General features: G+C 37.5%; 1 protein-coding gene across 5 annotated transcripts in view; it reads right to left on the bottom strand.

The window, feature by feature from the left end:
* The window catches only part of RIC8B (RIC8 guanine nucleotide exchange factor B), a 103403-nt gene that overhangs the window by 5106 nt on the left and 77799 nt on the right, over positions 1-20498 (bottom strand). The window contains exons 8-12 of one of the 5 annotated variants that reach the window (XR_006220204.1): positions 17711-17855; positions 10520-10639; positions 7235-7318; positions 2972-3110; positions 2146-2322 (exon numbers count right to left, since the gene is read on the bottom strand). Coding sequence is in view for 2 of the 5 variants with exons in the window: in XM_042993095.1 (XP_042849029.1) it covers positions 10520-10639; positions 17711-17855 (265 nt within the window). In the remaining 3 variants the exon portion in view is untranslated. The remainder of the gene's footprint in view (positions 1-2145; positions 2323-2971; positions 3111-7234; positions 7319-10519; positions 10640-17710; positions 17856-20498) is intronic. The other 4 variants (XR_006220205.1, XR_006220206.1, XM_042993095.1 and 1 more) reach the window with 4 other exon arrangements.

Here is a 20498-nt window from a genome sequence, read left to right as displayed (position 1 = left end):
ATAAAAGACATGGTCCCTGTCCTCAAGAAGCTTTTAGTCAGTTCAGAAGATAAAACACACACACATTAAACAATATTAAAAGAATTACAGAACAGCAGATCAACAAGCTTGAGATGATTAACAGGCAGAGCCCTGCTTTCCCTAGCTTGACAGTTCATCAATTCCCCCCCTATTGTAACTGAAATGTGTTTAAAGGAAATTTCTTGTCCTACCTGGGAGTGAAAGGAGAGAGGATCTCTCACAGATATGGGACTTTTTTTCCTGCTGGATTCCAGGCTTACTTATCAAACTCCCATCTCAACGTTTCTGATCTTCTCTGTCCTACAACTAACAGCCCACAAATACCCAAATGAAATCTTTGATATAGAGACTCACTCCTAAAAGGTCTGATGAATGATCTGGTTATATACTAGACTGCTTCATTTTGTAAGATGTTATATCTAGATCAGCAAGATGTGGATGGAGAATGGGAAGCATTAATGAATGCCACAGAAATGTTGTTCCACCATCAACTGGGCTATGTATGTGTGGGAAGGACACAGAAGGAGATGGGGCCTGATCACAGGCGCCTCGCAGGAGATGGACTCAGGGCCAGGCTGTGATGGCAGCGATGGACATAGATTGATGGGGATAAAGCCATCCTAGGAGCAGAAGAATTAGTCAAGCAAAGGCACAGAAGCAAGAGTTAGTTGTGTGCAGAGATTGGCAAGCAGGCTGGTTTGGCTGAGGTAAAGGAAAAAGAAAGCTCAAAACAGATATGGGATACAAAGGAGGATCTGAATGGAGACTGGAATCCTAGGTTGACAAGTCTGGATGATGGTACAAAGGTATTTTTGTCTTCGATGTCAAGGGCCCTACATCTAAGAATATTAAAAAAAAATAATTCTCGTTACAAAGTTTGAGAGCTATGAAACGGTATTGCCCTGACATTTAAAAGGAAAATGTTCTATGCTCTAATTATTCAATTTTCATATCCCTATGTGTCTAGCACAGTGCCTTGCCAACAGCAGGTCCTCAGTAAGTGTTTATGCACTAAATTTAGTTGTAATTGATATTATCTTGCACTTTCACAGAAAGAAAAGGTATAGTGTCTTATGGGACTCCTAACAAAAGAATCATGATCAAGAGAAAAGCTAGATCTCTGCACAGAAGACTCATTTTCATCATCATTTACAGAGTTAGGAAAGGCATTAGAATTCTACAGGAAATTCTGCAAAATGCTTTCCAGGGATTTCTTGTTTTCTGCTAGACGGTGAGCAACTTGAGGGCAGAGTCCATGTCTTATCTAGCTGCGATTTGTAGTATCTAGTATAGGCTGGGGGCACACAGTAAGTGCTCAGTAAATGCTTATTAAAAGGGTATAATGCATGGGTCATGGCATAAATGAAGAACAGTAGAGAACCATTTATTAAGAATCCTTCTCATTTTTTTAACTATTTTTATTATTTTCTTGCATCAATGTCACTAGACATTCTGACCGTGCAAAAGTCAGGCCCCCTTTGTATCGTACAGCCTGGAAACTGAACTACTGATTGGTGTAGACGCAGCTTCTTATATATGGGGCAGTGAGAGGTCTAGATTCTAGTCTCAGATATTCCTCTAACTTGCTGGGTGTCCTTGGGCAAGTCATTTCCTTCTCTGGGCTTGAGTCTCCCCATCTATAAAATGAAGGGGTTGGACAAGATGATCCCCAAGATTCTATTCTAAGAGTCTCAATATTAGGCTACTAAATAATCTTGATCTATTTAAAAAGCTGCAAGGTTTTTAAGACACTAAAACTCAATGCTGTTAAACCTTTGTTTCTAATCAAGATATTCTAAGCCTAAGAGTCAAACACGGCATCCTACCTATAATTGACCTACATCAAGAACAGAAATCCTTCCTGCGAAACCACTGGCAGATGATTAGAATGATTACAAAAGTAAATCACAGCAATGGCAAATGTTAACAAGGGAGGATCTAAATTCAGTCATGGCCCTCAATAAACAGGCCATGAAGAGTTACTGGCACTAAATATGAAGGTCACATCTAAAAGGAATGGCTAGGTGTCAGATATATGTACATTATGGTTAAATGGAGATACTGTATATTGAAATGTGCATCAGGATTAAGATATTCACATAGCAACAACTCCTTCATACTTACCTTCAATGCTATACACAGGCCTTAACATAAGTTAAGACTGCCCTCGTTATCATCAAAAAGTACAGTGATGTCTACTGGATAAAGAGCCCATTCTAGGCACTGTGACAGTATCATGGCGGGCTTCTCATCTGATCAGGCATCTGGCCAGGGAAGAGATAAGCCTCCAAGAATGTTCAACTGGAACGAAACATCATTTAGAAATTTGATCTTACTAAACGATAAGGAACCATAATCTATAAGGGCTTGGCCAGGCACAAGGACATAGATAAAGCAGGTCCAAGAAAAGAAACCCTACTTTGCCCCAGCCTAACCCTTGGAACTGCTAATGGAAACCAAAAAATACTTTCTTAAAGATTTAGGGGTGGGAGATTATGGGATTTATACCATATTTAAAAATTTCTGGTCTGTTTTTTTTTCCCCCAGATATATTTTAACATTTTCCTGAGCCACCATTTCCCTGTAAGGATGGTCCTCTGGGATGCCTGGGTTTCTGTAACTTCTCAGAACCTTAGACAAGGTTCTACTTTTTAGGGCTTCTGGTTCCTATGTAAGACTTTCCCCCAGAAATGACAGTGCAAAATTGGGGCTCAGACACTAACATACCCAATCGCACATTATAGAATAGGCCAGATGTATATGTGTATAAAACACCTTACTTGACCTGGAAGCAAGAGAATACTCTTGCCCACAGCACATGTTTTTGTGCAATACAAACAAAGCATTCAATTCAAGTGTACTTGTTGAAAAACAGGACATAATTAAGCAGTTGGTAAAATGCATTCTTGTTTCCCACTTGCAGATCTCCCAAGAGTCCCTTCGAATTTACCTATACGAGTTTCAGCTTCCCGCTTGCCACTTAGCTTGATAACGACTCAAAAATCATTCCCTTGTTTTCAAGGGCTCTTCTTTCTTGTCTGCTCTGTGTACTACAGGGCAGTATTGACACATGGAATTAATGACAGGGTCTGTAATGAAACAACAGTCATGCAAACACCAGTCTGCTCTTTTGATAAAACAGCATGTTAGAGACCTATTCACCTCCCTCTAATTGAGTACTGCATAATAGTTCCGATCCTTTTATGTCATATATTTTGTTCTATGATTAGAAAAGAAGAAAAGGGGGAAACCTGTGAGGCACTGCTTCCTTCAATCGCCCTCTGATTAATTCCCTGTTTCTAATGAGGGTGGCTGCTATTTAGGCAGGTTCTGTTACATACTCGTTTTGTTGACTTCTGTACAATGTATAACAAAACCCAAGACGGGATAATTGGGAACCATTTCTTTGGCACAGGGATTCCTGCTCTTAATGTAAGGTTTGCTTGGAAAAAAAGAACGCTGACTTTTTAAATTAGCCATTTCATATTTAATTCCTTTTCACATTTGAAAGGGTGAGAAACTGGTAAATACATAAAACATTTTTAATGAACACAGAGCTTTTCAAGAGATGCCTGCTAGTGTGGAGCCTGTGCTAGCTGGGAGAAAGCAGCTCTGTGATCTGTGCTCTAATCCCAAGTCTGAGAGTGCATCTTATTTCAAGATTTCAGCATCACTGCAATGGTCCATACTCCACCAAAGTTCAACGGACTGCCTAGTAACTTGTTGATATGCTTACAAGTGTTTATAACCCCTTTTTCTCATAGGAATAATATTATAACCTTGGCCATTGCTTAACATGTTCAGTTACATACTGGGAAAAAATGTCCTTTGGGCTTGGACCCTGATCCTTCATCTTTCATGGTCTTTCATCTAATGACTTCCTAGTCCTGACTGGGTACACCGATTTTTCACTAAGCTGCTACCCCAGGATTTTTGGAGGGGTATGGTGGCTTTTCCACAGCAAACTCAAAGTCTTCAGGCTGTATCTTTTAAAACAATTCTGGGATCTTCCCTGAGACCTCACCATTGTGCTTTGGGACTGGGTACAATTAGGAAGGTGAATATGTAGCATAAAAAATATCATTTCCATGACAAATGGACACAGCATATCATCTATTTTGGATTTCTTTCTGTTTGTAAAGGTAATTGGGGGTTGCCTAAACAGTCCCATTGGGAAGCCTTTCAAAAGTTAGATTTTCTTAATGTGGTTGCATTAAATATAAGAATTTGTTAGAATACCTATAATCATTCTCTTTTTAAAATAAAAAAACTTCTATTAACAAAGAGTCATAGCAGTTTCACTGGTTTCCTTCTTATAAAGGTGTGTGTGTGTGTTTGATATAAACTATTTACTTTAGCACCTCACTTGATCTTCGAGAAGATCTCAACTACAGAATGAAAGAGCAGGAATGTGGGTCTTCCAAATCTTAATTCTCAGGTAAATATGCTTACAATCTTTGCACTTTGCATTTTTTTAAAATTTAGGACATCTTATTTAAAACCAGATGGACACATTTTTGAGAGCTGTTGGTCATTTTTCAAAATGACATAAGATCTGGAGTGTTAAGACTGAGAATCGAGTCCTGGCTATGTCATCAACCAGATGCCTGATCTTGGGTCAGTCTCCTAATCATTGGTTCTGTTTGTTCTTCAGTCAAACACTACTTGCCCTAATAATTCACAGGGATGCTTTAATGATCAGTGGAGATAATATAAATGGAAACACTCTTTAAACTTTAAAGACTATATAAATATTAGTCTTTTACTATTCTCATTTCTGTTAGAAAATCATGCAAAGCTTCTAAAAATTTGTTACCTACCTCACATTAAACAGCATGGTTAAAAAAATATGGAGAAAGGTTAGGGACAGTGCTAAAGAATCAAATTCAGTTTTATCCTTAAGTGAAGGCATTCTTATTTCTTGGTAATTTCTCCACAGGAGTTTTCTATCCTGTTGTCCAAATTAGTAAAATAAATAAGAGGTCAGCGTGCCAACTGACACTGTTGAATATAGCAGCAGAAATTGAAATTCTTACATGCTGTCCCCAATCAGAAAGACTTAAAAGTTGAAGGAGGGTAGCTAACAGCACAAACAGCCAGGGGACATTATTCTTATTTGAGGTTTCTCTATTAGAAGCCATTTCAGCTAGTGCTTAAACTAAGAGCTCAAAGTAATCATTCCTTCTACAGAGCTTAAAGGACAGTGACTACCAACAGGCAATACAAAGGGAGCATGACATCCTACTTAGAGGTGTCTAGCCAGTGAAGGCCCTCTATAACCTAAAGATACACAATACTAACTTTCTCAAATTAATCCTCCCTTGCCACTTTAAGGGCATATTAACTTAACTGGATCCAAGTTCCCTTAATTGAACTTCCAGGCAACCTTACAGTGTATTTTAATGATATCAGAATAGTGTTGCCATATGTGAATATAACATAAGCCATATATGGAACTTAAAATATTCTAGTAACCACACTGAAAAAGATAAGTAAAACTGACTTTGACTTTAATATATTTTGTTAACCCAGTATATAAAAAATATTTCAACATAAAATCCATATTAAACAATTGAGATATTTTACATTTCTCTTTTTATACTGAGTTTTTGAAAGTCTGAGTATTTAACCCTTATAGGACATCCCAATTCAGATTAACCACACTTCAAGCTCTCAGTAGTATATGGCTGGTGGTTACCGTATTGGACAGCACAGATCTAAAAGATTTTCCGATATAAACAATTACAATCTTTACACTTTTGAACCTACAGTAGATCTCAAAACACTTTAAAAACTGCAACATGTTTCTGAACCATACCTGAAAAGCACGTCCTTGACTAACTTATCATAAAGGTGGATGTGATCACAGGTTTTTTTTTTTTATGTGAGTAGAGTAACTTATTCATAAGGAATAAAGTTACGTATTGCTTTTCAGTCATTGATTGCTCGTCCCAGCTTTAGTAAGTCTAAAGAGAATCCCATATTTGGAACCTGCATTAATTAAGAAAGCCATGTCTCAAATACTACACAATGGCTATAAAAAATATATATATGATATGGAATAGATAAGAAATGGGAAAATTATTTAAATGTAAATTTTAGATTTGGATAAAATATATAAGCAAAAAAGCAATCAATGTACATTGTTAAATGTTGTTAAATGTGACCGGGTAAGGGTGGGGTAGAAGACTAATCAGTGCCTGATTCCAATTAAGAAACTAAAGGGGATTAGAAAATCAAAACAAAACTGAAACTTGAAATATTATTTCCTTTGGTTCGTTTACGCTTAAGCCAGTCAATCCTCTCTCCCTTCTTCTGGAGGAGGCGTCATTATTACACACGAGCTGTGTGCTGTAGCTAAGGTGGACGCAATTGTATTAGCCACAGTGGACTTGCGTATACACACACAGTCCCCATTCTAATCCCCCACTTAAGTTGTGGGGGCTTATTTTTTTTTCCAATTCAAAGAAGGAAAGAGCAGGTGGAGAGGAAGGCAAATTTCATTCCCTTTTTCAGCTCTGCTCTCACATTATAGAAAGCTTCATTTGACATTTTTAATCTCCTGCCTCAGGCCTTAATGCTTATGTTTGTTTGCTACATATTACAATGATTATTTTAAAGAAATTATGTACCCCAAGATTCAAATTAGTCATTATATCTGGCCAAGAAATGGAACTGACAAAGGTAAAGTTTAAAGTCTTAAACCATATAGGGTATTTTATAGAGCCAAAAGCTGCCCAACAGATTTGGGGATCAGCTGTGTTCATTATTTCCTCATCACACACTAGGGAAACCACAGGGTACAAGGCACTGTACTAGCTAGACATGATGGGATTTACAGGGTTCAGATTATTTTCAAACTCTTAAGACCTCCAGGTCCACTGCCAATCCCCTTACCTACATCTGTCACAAATACAATCCACACACACACACACACACACACACACACACACAAAATCACTAGGAATATTACTAAGTCAGCTGGTATTCAACGGGAAGAAAGTGTTGGAACACGAATCTCTCTAGTGTCCTTGGAAGTGTAGCTGTGATAAAGCTGCCAAGGTGGTGAGCTCCTTGTGGCAGTCACTATGTCCAGCATGGAGGCAAAATGGAAATGTGACTTTAATTTTTGAATCGGTGGTTTTACAGTTTTGGTAGTAGATGACATCTACACCCTACACCAGGCTCAGTAACAGTACTTGGCATGACCAACCTTAATCATCACTTTGGTAAGTGCTTTGGCACGGGCCACTGTTGCTAACCACCATCCTGGTGCGGGTCCTTCACATCTGCTCTCCTATGGACGGAAAAAAGGAAGTGTCTAGTGTCCATTCCTTGGCCACGTCACCTCCAACCCTATCCTTTACTCACATGCCTTTTACTTCAGGCCCAGGAGAAAATGATTCATTTTTGAGAAGGAAAGTTAATTAGACAAAGCTACAGTACACTCTTAGCACAATGAAGACTTGGTGGGATGCAGAACATCCTCAGAGTGACGGTTGAGGGAACTGACCAGCAGCGCAATGCTGAAGAGGATGATTAGGAAGTGTTCGGGCAAACACCAACTCTAACAGACAGACACAGTAGCACAGTGGACAGAGCAAAGGTCTTGAGTTCTGGAAAACGAAGTTCCTAATCTCACTTTGTTATGAAGCTACAAAGAGAAGGTATGTGAAAGTGTTTTGTAAACTGTTAAAGGAAATGTATCATCCTGTCATTAGCTTAGATATATTCAGGGGTAATTTCTTTGAGCCTCACTTCCTCCCCAATTATAAATCTGATAATAGATTTCTGATAATTAAATAATGATAAAACACCCTGGGTCTTTTGGAAGAAAGATGTAGTATGTGAATACCAAAGGTTTATCTTATTGACAAGAGTAAATGTCCCTCTACCTGGAATGAATGGTCATTTCTCCACTTATCTATTAAATAAATACCTTTTAAATCTCAAGAATCAGCAAAAATGCTAGATGTTCCCTGTGAAATAGTCCCTGATTCATCCAAACAGAATGAACTGCTCCTTTTCCTGGGTATTTACAGTTCAATATAGACCTTATTTTGTCATTATTTCCATCTACCTTGTATTTTAGAATATCATAGCCATTTCCTTCACTAGAATGTGCGTTTTCCAGAGTCTGTCATGTTCTCTGAATCTCCCTCATCTTCCTAGCACAGTGCCTTGCACAGAGTAGCTGCTTAATAAATGTTCCCTGAATTGTACTGAACTTAGTCTACTTTGGCTTTATGCCATCTCTTCTACCTCAAAAAAACCAAAACCCCAAAATCAACAGTGAAAAGAGAGCAGAAACTTAAGACAAACATGTAAGATGCATAAAGAATGGCTTCATTCTTTGCATTCCTGCTTAGGAATGCCCACTGCTGATCTCCATACAATTTTCTCACTGATCATTAGTAAGAGCAAATGTTAGGAAGCACACACACAAAGGCAGACAATGTAAAAAACCCACCACACGTCATGCAAAAAGTCTGTGGTTTAGAACTGTTTTTAAAGTTGCCTTTAACCTCAATTTTAATGGCAGAATCGGTACCATCAAAACCAACACAAGACATATTTGCTTTGCTTTATACATGCAAAAAGGAGTATCACCTTCAGATTGAGTTGGGTATCTGCTGGGTGATTCTGGGTGAGTATGCATCTTCTTTGAGGCATAGTTTAAATCAAGTGGAAGAAGCTTGGCAATTTCAGACTTGACATAGCTTCAGGCTATTTATTTGTTGGCAGCTTCTAGAAATGTGGATTCCCCTGGGATTAAAAGGAGAAGGACCTAGCACCGTTTTCTGTCCCTTGCATAGGGATGCCTTATGGAATGGTCTTATCTCTTTCAGTAAGTCAAATACCTGGATTATACTGGAGTATTTTAGGCAGTCCTTTCCCCATCTCCCACTTTCCTAGCTTGGAGTTTACTCATCTAGGGTATATAGGCCAGTTGAACAGCATCTGTGTTATATTTTAAGAATTCATATTCAGCAAAATTTATGAAATTTGTTTATTGCTCTAACACACGGATATGCTCCACATAGGTCCTTATTAACATTTTCCTCTCCAGCTTCTACTAGATGGACTCTGTTAGTTCTCATCCTAACTTCTGTACTTAAACCACAGTTTCATTAGCTACGTTCGATCCTTTTGGAAGTAGCCAAGCACAAATCTTATGTTTCTGATTTCATTCACACCTTGTTATTCTGTTTCCTATAGGTTTGCCTATAAGTGTCTTCTCTTTGATTATAATTCTTTCAGTAAAGGAACATGTCAATTCTATATAAAGGTATGGAGAATGTCATTTGCAAACAAAGGTCATTTGAAGATTGTGTGCATAGTTAGTTAGCTGTAGATTCTACCCTCTTTAGGAAAGGATGAAAACTTAAAAGGACTATCTGGAAGTTACTAAGTTCTAGTCCTATTAGCTTTGCAGATGATGAAGCTATTTTTATATAGCTTCTACCACATCACCAGCATCATTTGCAAAAAGCTCAGACTCTGCAGTGTCTACCCATACTTGTCACACTCCCTAAGTCTGAAGTCCGTCAGCCTCCTGCTATGCTTTTAGCCTCTACTTGTTTCTCTGTTACACCTTTTCCTACAGTGGCTGGCTTTCCGGCTTTCCCATTCCAGTTGCTACTTCTCCTGACTGAGGGATACTAGCCTTTACATAGTTGCTGTGAAAACGAAAATGATCAGAAGAAATACACCTTTAAGTGGTAGCTGCCACCAACACACAGAAGCACTCATTCAAGATGGCTTAAAGGAGACAGTGACTCAATGTATGACTAGAAAATAGAGCAATTCAGGCAAGTGTGAAAGGAATTAATATTTTCTAATAACTCCTCCAAGATGACTAGTTGCTGATTAGTACATATTTGACTTAATTATTTTCAAAACTGGCTATTTTTGGAAGGGAAGGTGGTATGAAGCAAGAAGGGAAGGGGAGATTGTCTTTAGAATCCCTAATTAATACAAGCACTTGCTTTCAGAAAACCCTTAATTTGAGCTATTCCTTTTCACTTTTTCCTGTTGGGTGCATGGCATTTTAGAATTCTTGGTTTCAGGAGCAACCCAAAAAGACAGAAATTGCCAGCTTGCACATCAAAAATGGAAAAAAAAAAAAAAAAAAGCATAATGATTTGGAACAAGAACCAAAACAGACTAAAACAAAAATACAAGAAGCAGCAAAATCATTGAACCTAACTCACAGCATCTTTTTGAAGACAGGGAGGTTAGTTGGTTAAATACCACAGTGATCTAGTAGTTCCTACCCTAGCTTTGAGAGTTTAAATGTTTAGAATGCACATCCAGAAGCGGCACACGTAGAAAAACCATGGTAGCCGAGAGAGGTCTGAACTACTACTGCCCGGGCCACCCTGTTCCAATTCACATGGATTTCCAGAGTTGCTGTTCCATGGTAACTCTCAGTAAGAGAGACAAAGAAATAGAACATTTTTAGAAACCAAGCAGAAAATGGATGGGAATACAATACCTGGAGAGTTTATCAAGCATGTTGACAAGTTTCATGGCTTCATATTCTTTTTGTTCTTCTGTCATTTCATCTATGGGGTTTGGCATTGGTTCCTCTAAATGACCAGTGATAAGATTAATGCTACAAAAAGAAAAAGAAGTTATGCTGTATGTTTTAAAATTATGCTCTTTCTATACTCTCTGGTCCAAGTTGTAAGTTATAATAAGAAAGAGTATAATAGCCAAAAATGGGCAATAATAGCAATTTTATAGTATGGAACTGCTATAGGAATTAAAAAAAATTTACTTTTTCTACTAATTTGCTTTGGGAAATGGGTGAGAGTTTTACTCTTTTAAAAAAACAATAGCTAACTTGCCAACTTTGTTTTTTTTAACGCCTGGCTGCTTTTTAAAAATATGAAATTTGATTGGTGCCGTTAGGATAAATATCCTTGGATGCATAGTTTATTAATTTAAAGAAAAAATGATTTCTGAGTAGGAGAATCCATTTTGTGATACAGCATAAAACAAATATATGTCAAAAAAACTGGAAAAATGATGACAGAGAGGCTGAAATCTGAAAATGAAAGCATGCCGATTTATAATCTCAGGAAATTAGTCCATTAGTGAGACCACAGAAGGCAATGAGTGTTTAAATAATAAAAGATAAAGCAGAAGAACAATTGAAATTAGATTTGATCTGACCTGGATTAAAAAAAGAAATCTAGCCTACCAAGAGACAGGTATACCATCTGGCTTTCTGGAAATAATTTAACAAAGTACTTAAAATGAATATGTTCCATAAAGTTTGTACAAAGTTGTAATACCACACAAGCTATCCTCTTAACTGAAAGCCACACTATTTTTTTTTTTTTTTTTTTGAGATGAAAGAAAATTCTTTCAATGGCTGCTAAATATCTATAACCTAAACATGTTTCTGGAAAAGCAGACAAGAGGTTATGGCATTTTGTTTGAGCCAAGTATATAGATAGTTTGCAGGGATATTTCATTTGATCATTAAAAACATAGCAAACTGTTAATTGTTTTCTAGGGTCTATAAACACAAATACTTTCAGTGGCCAGGCCTTCAGGATAAGCAAATGAGTGAACTGGTCAAGTATAAATAATGTGGAGTGTTGGGGACTGGGGTAAACTTGAGAACAGTACCTGTCTAAAGGTGGCAGGAGGTAGAATCCTATGGGCCAAAACGAAGACTGTGATCAACTGGGTCCTCTGGGGGCTAGCTTGCAAGCTGTGCTTTAGACTTTGACTTGGGCAGTTTAACTTTCTTTACCAATCAGGGATTTCTCATTTGGAGTAGTAAAAGGGCTAGTCACTAGGTACTACTATTCATTACTAAAAGATCTCCTTCTCTTTTTCTACATTCCTTGGAGGCTACATGATATTCAGATTCTTGTGGAAGGACTCAGTGCTCAGCATTCTCAACAAACATATCTAAAACCTCTGTTTTGTCATTCTTGCATAAGACCGAAGGCTGTAGCCATGATTAAAAAACTTTTTTCATTCAAAGCGGTGGACAGACCACCAACCTCCCCCTGCCTTTTTTTAAACAAATGAAATCTACACAGAAAGCCCACATATAAAACAGACAAAGTGGAACCTCTCTGGCAGAAGAGGGGATGGGTGACCAAGCAGAGTGGAGGCCTAAAGCCCCTTCTGTTGGTCTGTACTTACTTGCTTCCTTTTAAGGTAGCCCCTGAGGCACTTTTAGGAACTCGAAGGAAACAGCCTGAAAACTCATAGGCTTGTCAGTGATTCTTAGCTTTGGCTGCGCATTAGAATCACTCGGTAAACTTTAAAGAAAAGGCTTAGGCCTCACCTGAGACCACCTAAATCTATATATTTTATTTTCCTGGTGGTTCTGATACACAATGAGGTTAAAGAACCACAGGGCTAGAGCGCCTACTTCAGACACTCATTGTGTGCTACTATTCCCTCCCTTTTTTTTTTTTATTCCGCCAGGTGCTATAATAGGAGAGAAAAAGGCCTCTAGTTAGTGGCCATTAAGAAAAACACTGAATGCGGTCATCATAGTTCCCAAAAGTCAAGAACAAGGGGAGCCCAGACAAGGCTTCTAAGAACTATAGCATTTTAAAGATGCATCCAGATGCATACTAAAAATGTAATTCTACCATCCATCAATTATTTCCCTGGGCATATAGCAACAGCACATGTTTTCACAGTTCCTTTTCTGCCACCTGCTAAATTAGAAAAACAACTAGTCTTATAAATAAATTAGTAAAGGTACTTATTAGAGGTGTATACCACTTCCCAAGCAGACAAAGGAAATCAGGCCTTAGAAAAAAGTACAAGGAAAGGTAGATGTACTAACTATGTGGAATATGTTCGATTTGTCTCTTGAAAGAAGGCTCTTCTCCTCAAGTTCAATGGAGGGGTGAATAAGAAATGACAACCACAGACTGTTTTGGAATATAATGACATTAGGATAAGCCATCACGTGCCTCAGGGGAAAATGTGTCAAGAGGATACACTGGTAAGCTCTGTGGTATCCACACTATAAGGCCAGAACATGAATTCCTGAATCAGGGTACATTTGATTCTTTTCTTGGTTCTTTTAAGGTTTTAGTACAAGTGATGTCCGCTTTTAATAAGCTGACCTCAAGCCCTTTGCTGCTAAAATGATTTAATAGCTTGCTCTGAAATTAGCTACTAACGTCACAAAATCTTTGCTCACTGAGTATAAAAGCAGTAGCCAGAGATTCACTTACAGAGTAAGGATTTATCATCTTTTACTCATGTAATACCCCACCCCCAATATGTAGAAGAATGTACCCGGTGCCACAGCAAACACAAGTTGGGGCACTGAACTGTGCCACTGTTTTACGGGAAAAATGCCAATGTGCCGGGGACACTGCCGCCCCTCCTGCTCCCCACATCAAACCAGCCTCCTGTGGTTTCCTTACCAAGAGAGGAAAACAGTCACCATAACAACAATGATGTGAGATTTCATAAAGTGGATTATTTTCAGTTGAACAATCACTACAACCTCAAATAGTATAGTCTAAGACTTAACTTTCTAGGTTTTAGGATCTTAACACTGAAATTCTGAGGGTAGTTTTCTCTTGTTCTAAGACTGAATCTTAAGATGCTTTAAGTACACTAATTGTGGTAGATATTGTATTGGGTAATTTTATGGTACGATGTTGTCCCACCTTGCCTTCGTTCCCCTTCCCCATCTTCCCAGCCCTCCAATTCTATGATTGTATATGTCTTTCAGTTAGGTGACAAGAATTATTTAAATACCTATATAAAGCATCATCGAGCATTTCGTATTATATAAGGCTACTATCTATGAACTGACTGCAGTTATGGGCCTCGAGATGAAGGGATTAAGACATAAAAAGGTATGAGCAAATGAATATATACATAAAAGCTGAAATATATTTCAAAACTTTTGCTTTTCGAGTTGTTGCTACATTGGGTCAACATCAACAGTACTAGGTCACTTTATAAAAAAGAGCCATTAAAATTTCCATGAGCTATATGAAAATTAACTTCAATCTCCTAAGAAGTGTAGATTAAATTTCACTCAAAGCATTCTGGTTAAAGAAGGGGCTATAAAGGCAAATTCCTACAGGGGCTAGGCAGGTAAGGTAAATGACAAGGATATATTGTTAAACCAGAGGAGCTCATGCCTGGTATGGTGGGCACCACAGACCCTCCACTCCATCAGCCAGTTGCCACGTGAAAATGCAGGCTTAATGTTATTAGAACTTATTAAAAAAAAGTTCAAAATCCAAATTTCCATCTGAAATATCTGAATTCTAAATGTCGGCAAAATATTATGTAAAACAGAAAATGAAAACACAAAACTAAACCAATGAATGCAACATCAGGTAAGCCAAGCAGAACTTACTTGTGGGCTGAATCTAGTCTATGAGTGGACAATTTGCAACCTCCAGGAAAGGGATAAGGGTTAATAGGGAAAGGCTTTTGTGAGCTCAGAGCAGGAAAGAAGAGGTTAAGTGCAAATAAGGCTAGAAATATCTTTCCAGGAAAAACTCCCCAGAGTACCTGCCCCCGCAAAACAATAGTCTTCTGTATAGTCTCAATATATGGTGACAATTACAATGGGACTTAAAGCAACAAAACAAAATCTTGACAAAGAATAAAAGTCTCTTGTCTCATTCTGAAGAAATTACACAGCTGCTGCCACAGCTACTGCTGAGAGAAATATAGTCAAGAAGGAAACACCCCTGAGTTGCTTAGTACAATGATTTTAAGCTTCTGGGTGTGATTATGAACTAGTGTAGGGTATTAAGAGTATAAGGAGTTATCCTAGAGTTCTGCCCACTTTGGTCACCCCCTCCTTTTGCCCTCCATCTAGCAGCCCTTTAAAGATACTTCTTTGGACCCCTAGGCTCCTATATACCCATCTTGAAGGCCACTGGTCTAAAGTGAGCCAAATGTCATCAGGTACACATCTTTCAATTGATGTCTGGAATGATGTACAAACCACATTAGTCACTTATACCACCTGTATGGTCAAGGGGCCTCCATGCTCTGAGGCATAAAAGAAACAGGTAGGTATATAAGTTAGAATTTGGAAATTTTTCTCTTTGATTCAGGACCAAAGTTTATCTGAAAACTTTTAACAAACATGGCTAGACTTACAACACAGTGTGTGTGGCATGTAACTTGATTCTCTGACTATATTTCTGCTAATTGCAGAAAGCCATTTCCAGTCCATTAAATACACTTATTTTGACACAAAAAAGACTGTTGTGAAATTAACTGTCTCCTATAGCCTAAATGTAAGCTCCACACAATTATTGGTTTCAGATTCCACTAAAGGATTACAGGTTACCTTGGTGCATCAATCAGAATCCACTTACATTTTTGACAACGGGACTAGGCCAAGTGGATAAAGGGTAATTTCTCTGCTTCTGCCCAAACTAGCAACTGTTGTGAATAAATGCATCATAAGAAAAGCATACTGTGATCTTGGTGAAGGGTAATCAGATGGTAGCAGGGAAAGCAATCCTTTCAGGTGCAGACTTCATAAGCCTGACTAGATTGGTAAAAAGTTTTCATGATTTTTGGGGAAAAAGTTCTTTCAGTTCTGTAGATCACTCCCCAGAGCACAAGGAGTTGTCTTGCTTGCAAAGTATTTTGTTCACCACCGCTTCCACAAGGACCATTTGAATAAATATTTTAAATTAACTAACAAACATCCCACTATAGTGTTTTATCTGAAAGAGGGAAGATGTAAGAAAAAAACAGATGCAAATCTATCTGAAGGGGAAAGATGTAATGCTTGCTAGAAATATATACTTGTAATGACCAATGTTTAAGAAACACAACAAGATTTCACAATGGTGACTATTCTGACCACACTAACACACCATTCCTATGAACCCTACAGGCCAGGTCCAAAGGCTGAAGAAGATTCTAACTAAGTATGCAGGCCTAAGTATGGACTCTTCCAAGCCAAAACAGTAACAATACCAAACATCATGGTCTTTGATTTAAACAAAAGGTGCTCTCCTGAAATCTAACATCACTTTCACAATCTAACACATTTCTATTTCCCATGCTATTAGACCCAGTGTTCTTGTGTTTCTTCCAATTTCTTGTTATAGTAGTGTTCTGGTGCTTGTGAGATATGTGATCATTACTATAATAGAGTCATTCACCAAACAAAATCAACAATACACATTGATATAATGACATCATTCATCCATGAGTATTCCAAGAGTTTCTATCTTAGTTGACTTGTCTGCATAACTTGGGACACAATGAATGCCTAATGTAATTTCTACCTTTGTTTAAAAATATGAGACTTAAGTGGTATATTTAATGTCTCAAATGAAGAGAGAGAAAAAAACTGATATGGAAGTATAGTTTATGGAATGGAAAAATCAAGAGCTAGCTAGCAAGACTAATTTAGAATGATGACTTCTGTGATTAGGAAAAGATTAAAGTAGAATTCCTCTATCTAAGCTTCAGTTACTTGATAGAGATGCCCAATTTATAGCATCTAAATGGTAGCAGTCTTAAGAATGTATTGGTTAGAGTCACTGCTAGTTTTATTTTCCCTGAAGCCTTTTCTTTCTAGGATATACTCTACAAGATCCTGCTGCTGAGACTGAAAGCACTAGAAATATTAAAAGTAATAATGCTTCCTACTCAGGCCTGATTTGCCAAGGAATATAGGCCATATATGTCTTGTCTGATTAGGAAATGATCTTTGCCGTTACCTTCTGATAACCTGCTACTTTCATGTTAACAGGGCACAGTCTATCCTTTAAAAAAAAAAAAAAAGCCTAATTTTGCAGGTAATGATTTTCTATCCTTTATCAACTACCACATGATCCCCATTACACTCTAGAAACCATCAGTAGGAAACCTAACATGTCAACATCATCGATAATGCCAAAAGGGATGGATATACCCTTTTAATATTCATTAATGGAAACCAGAAAATTGAGCTCAAGTAAGTCCTAATAAGTGGAACTAAGAAATTTACCTGGGATGGGGTTAAATGGGGGAAAAAAAGGATGCGGAGGAAACAGAAGGAAGTAGAGGTGGTTTGTTTTGGGATAAGAGAATTAGTGTCTTTGATTTCTAAGCACTGATTCAGGAAAGACATGATAGTCTCTGGTTTGCCTATTCAAAGCAATAATACATCTGTTAAAAGATGATTAAATGTTTGATAAAACTTTACTGTGGAGCTATACTTCCTTCCTTTTGTTAGTAATGTACCATTTTATTGATTCATAATGGCTTTTTTGCAAGAGGGAAGATCAGAATTTATGAAACCTATGTTTAGATTTCTGAGAAAGACTGAACCATCAAATAACCAGCTTAAATCCTTGGTCTTGGTTGTACCTTATACAATCTCAACCTACGGAAAGGAAAGCAAAAAGTAGCCAATAATACTTTTTAAGTATATGATGGTAAATGTCTAAAAATGCCATCTCTCCAAATTCTTAGGAGAGGACAATGAGCATGCAGCAGAACATTTCTTGCAATATTATCTTTCCTTAATCATTTGAAGTCACTCTCTAAGCTACTAGCTATGAAATTGTCCCTAAAAACACTATTAAATGGAAAGCTTCCAAATCCACAAAAGAAAGGAAACACTTGGAAAATGAAAGACAAAGGAAGTGAAAGGTAAATAACCAAATCAAAGGCACAGGCATAGGTGAAAAGAAACTTGATACTATACTTTGGTTTTGCATTTTTGTATTCTTCAGTGTCTGTGTCCTCGTCCTCTGAGTACCAATTATCTCCTCTTCCTCCAGCCAAGAGGCCCCTGGCCGCCAACAGTCCTGCAGCATTCCCATAGCCAGTGTATTTCAGCAGGCTATCCACTGCAAAAACAGAACAGGTTTTTAGACAGGAATCCTTGGGTCTTGGGTGCTCACTGTCATTACTGACTATTTACCAGTACAAGGAAGTCGGAGATCTATACGGCAGTAAATCTTAAAATTGAGAGATTTTCAAAGTGTGTTAGTGGTTATACTAAACTACCCATAAATTCTCTTGCATGCTCTGAGGACCAAAAGTCTTTTTTCAGGTATCAGAAATTCAAGTGGAGCTGTTTGGAGTATACTTTGCGGCAGGAGTGGGGCCTCTGTGACCACAGGGCCATTGGCAAGAGTGGTGTTTTAATTTTCTGGTCACAAATCTTACATCTTTTTTTTTTTTTATCCGGTTTTGGAGAAACGATGACTAGAAACTGGAGTTAATGAAACCCAGATTGGAATTTTACCAATTCAGTCATTATCTAAAATCTTTCTTATACCCTTTATAGGAATTGTCGGCAATAACGAAACTTAGGGATATTTGCAAACAGGATAGGCTAAGTTACTGCTTTTTCAAAAAAGTCAGCAATAATACATAAGCACATGAGACCCACCAAGAAGGTAGGCCCAGGAGTTAGACTGGCTGGATTTTAGTAATGGCTCTACCACTTACTAGTTGGTTGACTTGGGTAAGTTATTTTACAGCTCTGTATCCCACTTCTTCTAATCTCAAGAATTGGAATAATATCTACTTCAGGTTAATACATGCAAAGTGCTTAGAAAAGTATCTGGCACAAAGTAAATGCTCTTTCTTTTTCCCTGGGAATATTAGGTAAAACGAGAATTTTAGACTTATCGTAGTCAACAACAGCAGCAACAGCTCAGTGAACCATCTGATGCAGGGCAGTATTACCCTGTTATCAGTGCAAGGTGATATCTCTAAGACAAGCAGACACATAAAACTTTTGCAGGGGAACCCTGAACTGTAGGATTTTTTTTTTTTTTCTTGGAAACTAAGCAATCATTAGCAGCTTTATTGAAGAGTACTTTCCTTTCATCAGGTATAGTTTCAAGGTGAGCACCAAAATATTCAATCTATCAGTCTAAAAATAAAAATTTTATTTAAGGCTCTCAATAAAATGTCATTCTAAAGACAACTGTAGGAAACAAACCAAACACTATCTTATTCATGTATAAGGCTTTAGTGAAACCTACATCTGAAATACTATTATAATTCAGACCACTTACTCAAAAAAGACAAAATAAAGCTGAGAAGATTCAGAGGGCAATTAAAATGACTTTGGGACCTGAAAGGGGCAGTGGATAGGCAAAAAGGTGGGTAAGGAAAGGGGACATATATGATCAGAGATGAAATCATTAAAGGCATGGATAGGATGAATAATCCAGGGTAGAGTTGTTCATTAACTTTTCAAATACTTGAACTAGAGGGTACCTTTCTTGACACTGAAAATAGGCAGTCTGGGGACAAATAAAAGGAAGTCCTACATTCAAAGGATATAGCAAACTGGTGAAATTTGTGTGAAAGGAGACATGGATTAATAATATAAGTAGATTAAAGTTTGCATGATTCTCTTTCAACCATTTTCTACCTTAAAACCTATTGGTAACTATTGTCTCCTTGGTAATAATTCTCAACGGGTGCTAGGTAGAATCATATTGGAGTTCAGTGAGGGATCACGGTGGTTTAATTTGAAAGCCCTTGGAATAAATCTGAATATGCTCCCTTTGCTGACAGGGCCTCTGCAAGACTGGAATGGTTTGGATAAATTAATGAATTCTTAATGGACTTTTAGGGATGTATACAGGTGTTCTTAATATTCACAGAGGTCAGACATTAATGACAGGGTCAGACACAAAGTCAGAGAGGCGAAGAATCATATATCTGAATCCACATGGCACTGATACTCTCATTGTGTTTTTGATAAGCCTTACTTTTTAACCAATAAAGGTGTTTGGTAGTTCCAGAAAAAATACTGACTGAAATTGTGGAAGTCTAAATTGAGAAATGAATATAATTAAAAAAATAACAATAAAAAAGACATAAAATGTAGGTAACCACCTACAATGGCTAAACATTAAAATAGTTTAAGAATGCAGAGTTTATGAAAAGCCAAAATAGGTTAAAAAGTAACCTGAACACTAAATAATCTGCTATCTTAAGCAGAAAATCTTCCTGGAAGTTAGTTAATAGTAAGAAATCCCTAGCACTTTTATGAAAATAATGCTTACTATTCATTCACTGGAACAAACATGTATCAACTCTGTGACAGTTTGGGTTACAAAGGCTATTTAAAGACTTGCTTTGCCTTTAAAACAGATAAGGCTATAGCCAATAGTTTCAGAATCAAATGAACTTTTGTTAATAGGATAAAATATTTAAAAAATAGGGGTTGGGGAAGGGAGATGACAAATGGACTACAAAATTTTCACAGAAATATTTTCTTTGTGAAGTTCTGATTGACATCATTTCATGGAATGTTTTATAACTACTTTTTAGCTATTTTCAAATAACACTGTAAAATATCCTATTCAATACTGGGAAAGTAGTAAAAAGAAAACAGACTGAACTTGGATGTTAAAGTGAGCTGTGGAGCACCTGGGTGGCTCAGTTGGTTAAGCAACTGGTTCTTGACTTTGGCTCAGGTCAATCTGATTTCACAGTTCAGTTCATGAGTTCGAGCCCTGCAT

Source organism: Panthera tigris, chromosome B4 (genome assembly GCF_018350195.1).
Source record: "Panthera tigris isolate Pti1 chromosome B4, P.tigris_Pti1_mat1.1, whole genome shotgun sequence".
NCBI lineage: Eukaryota > Metazoa > Chordata > Mammalia > Carnivora > Felidae > Panthera > Panthera tigris.
This window is presented reverse-complemented; position numbering and strand designations above follow the sequence as displayed.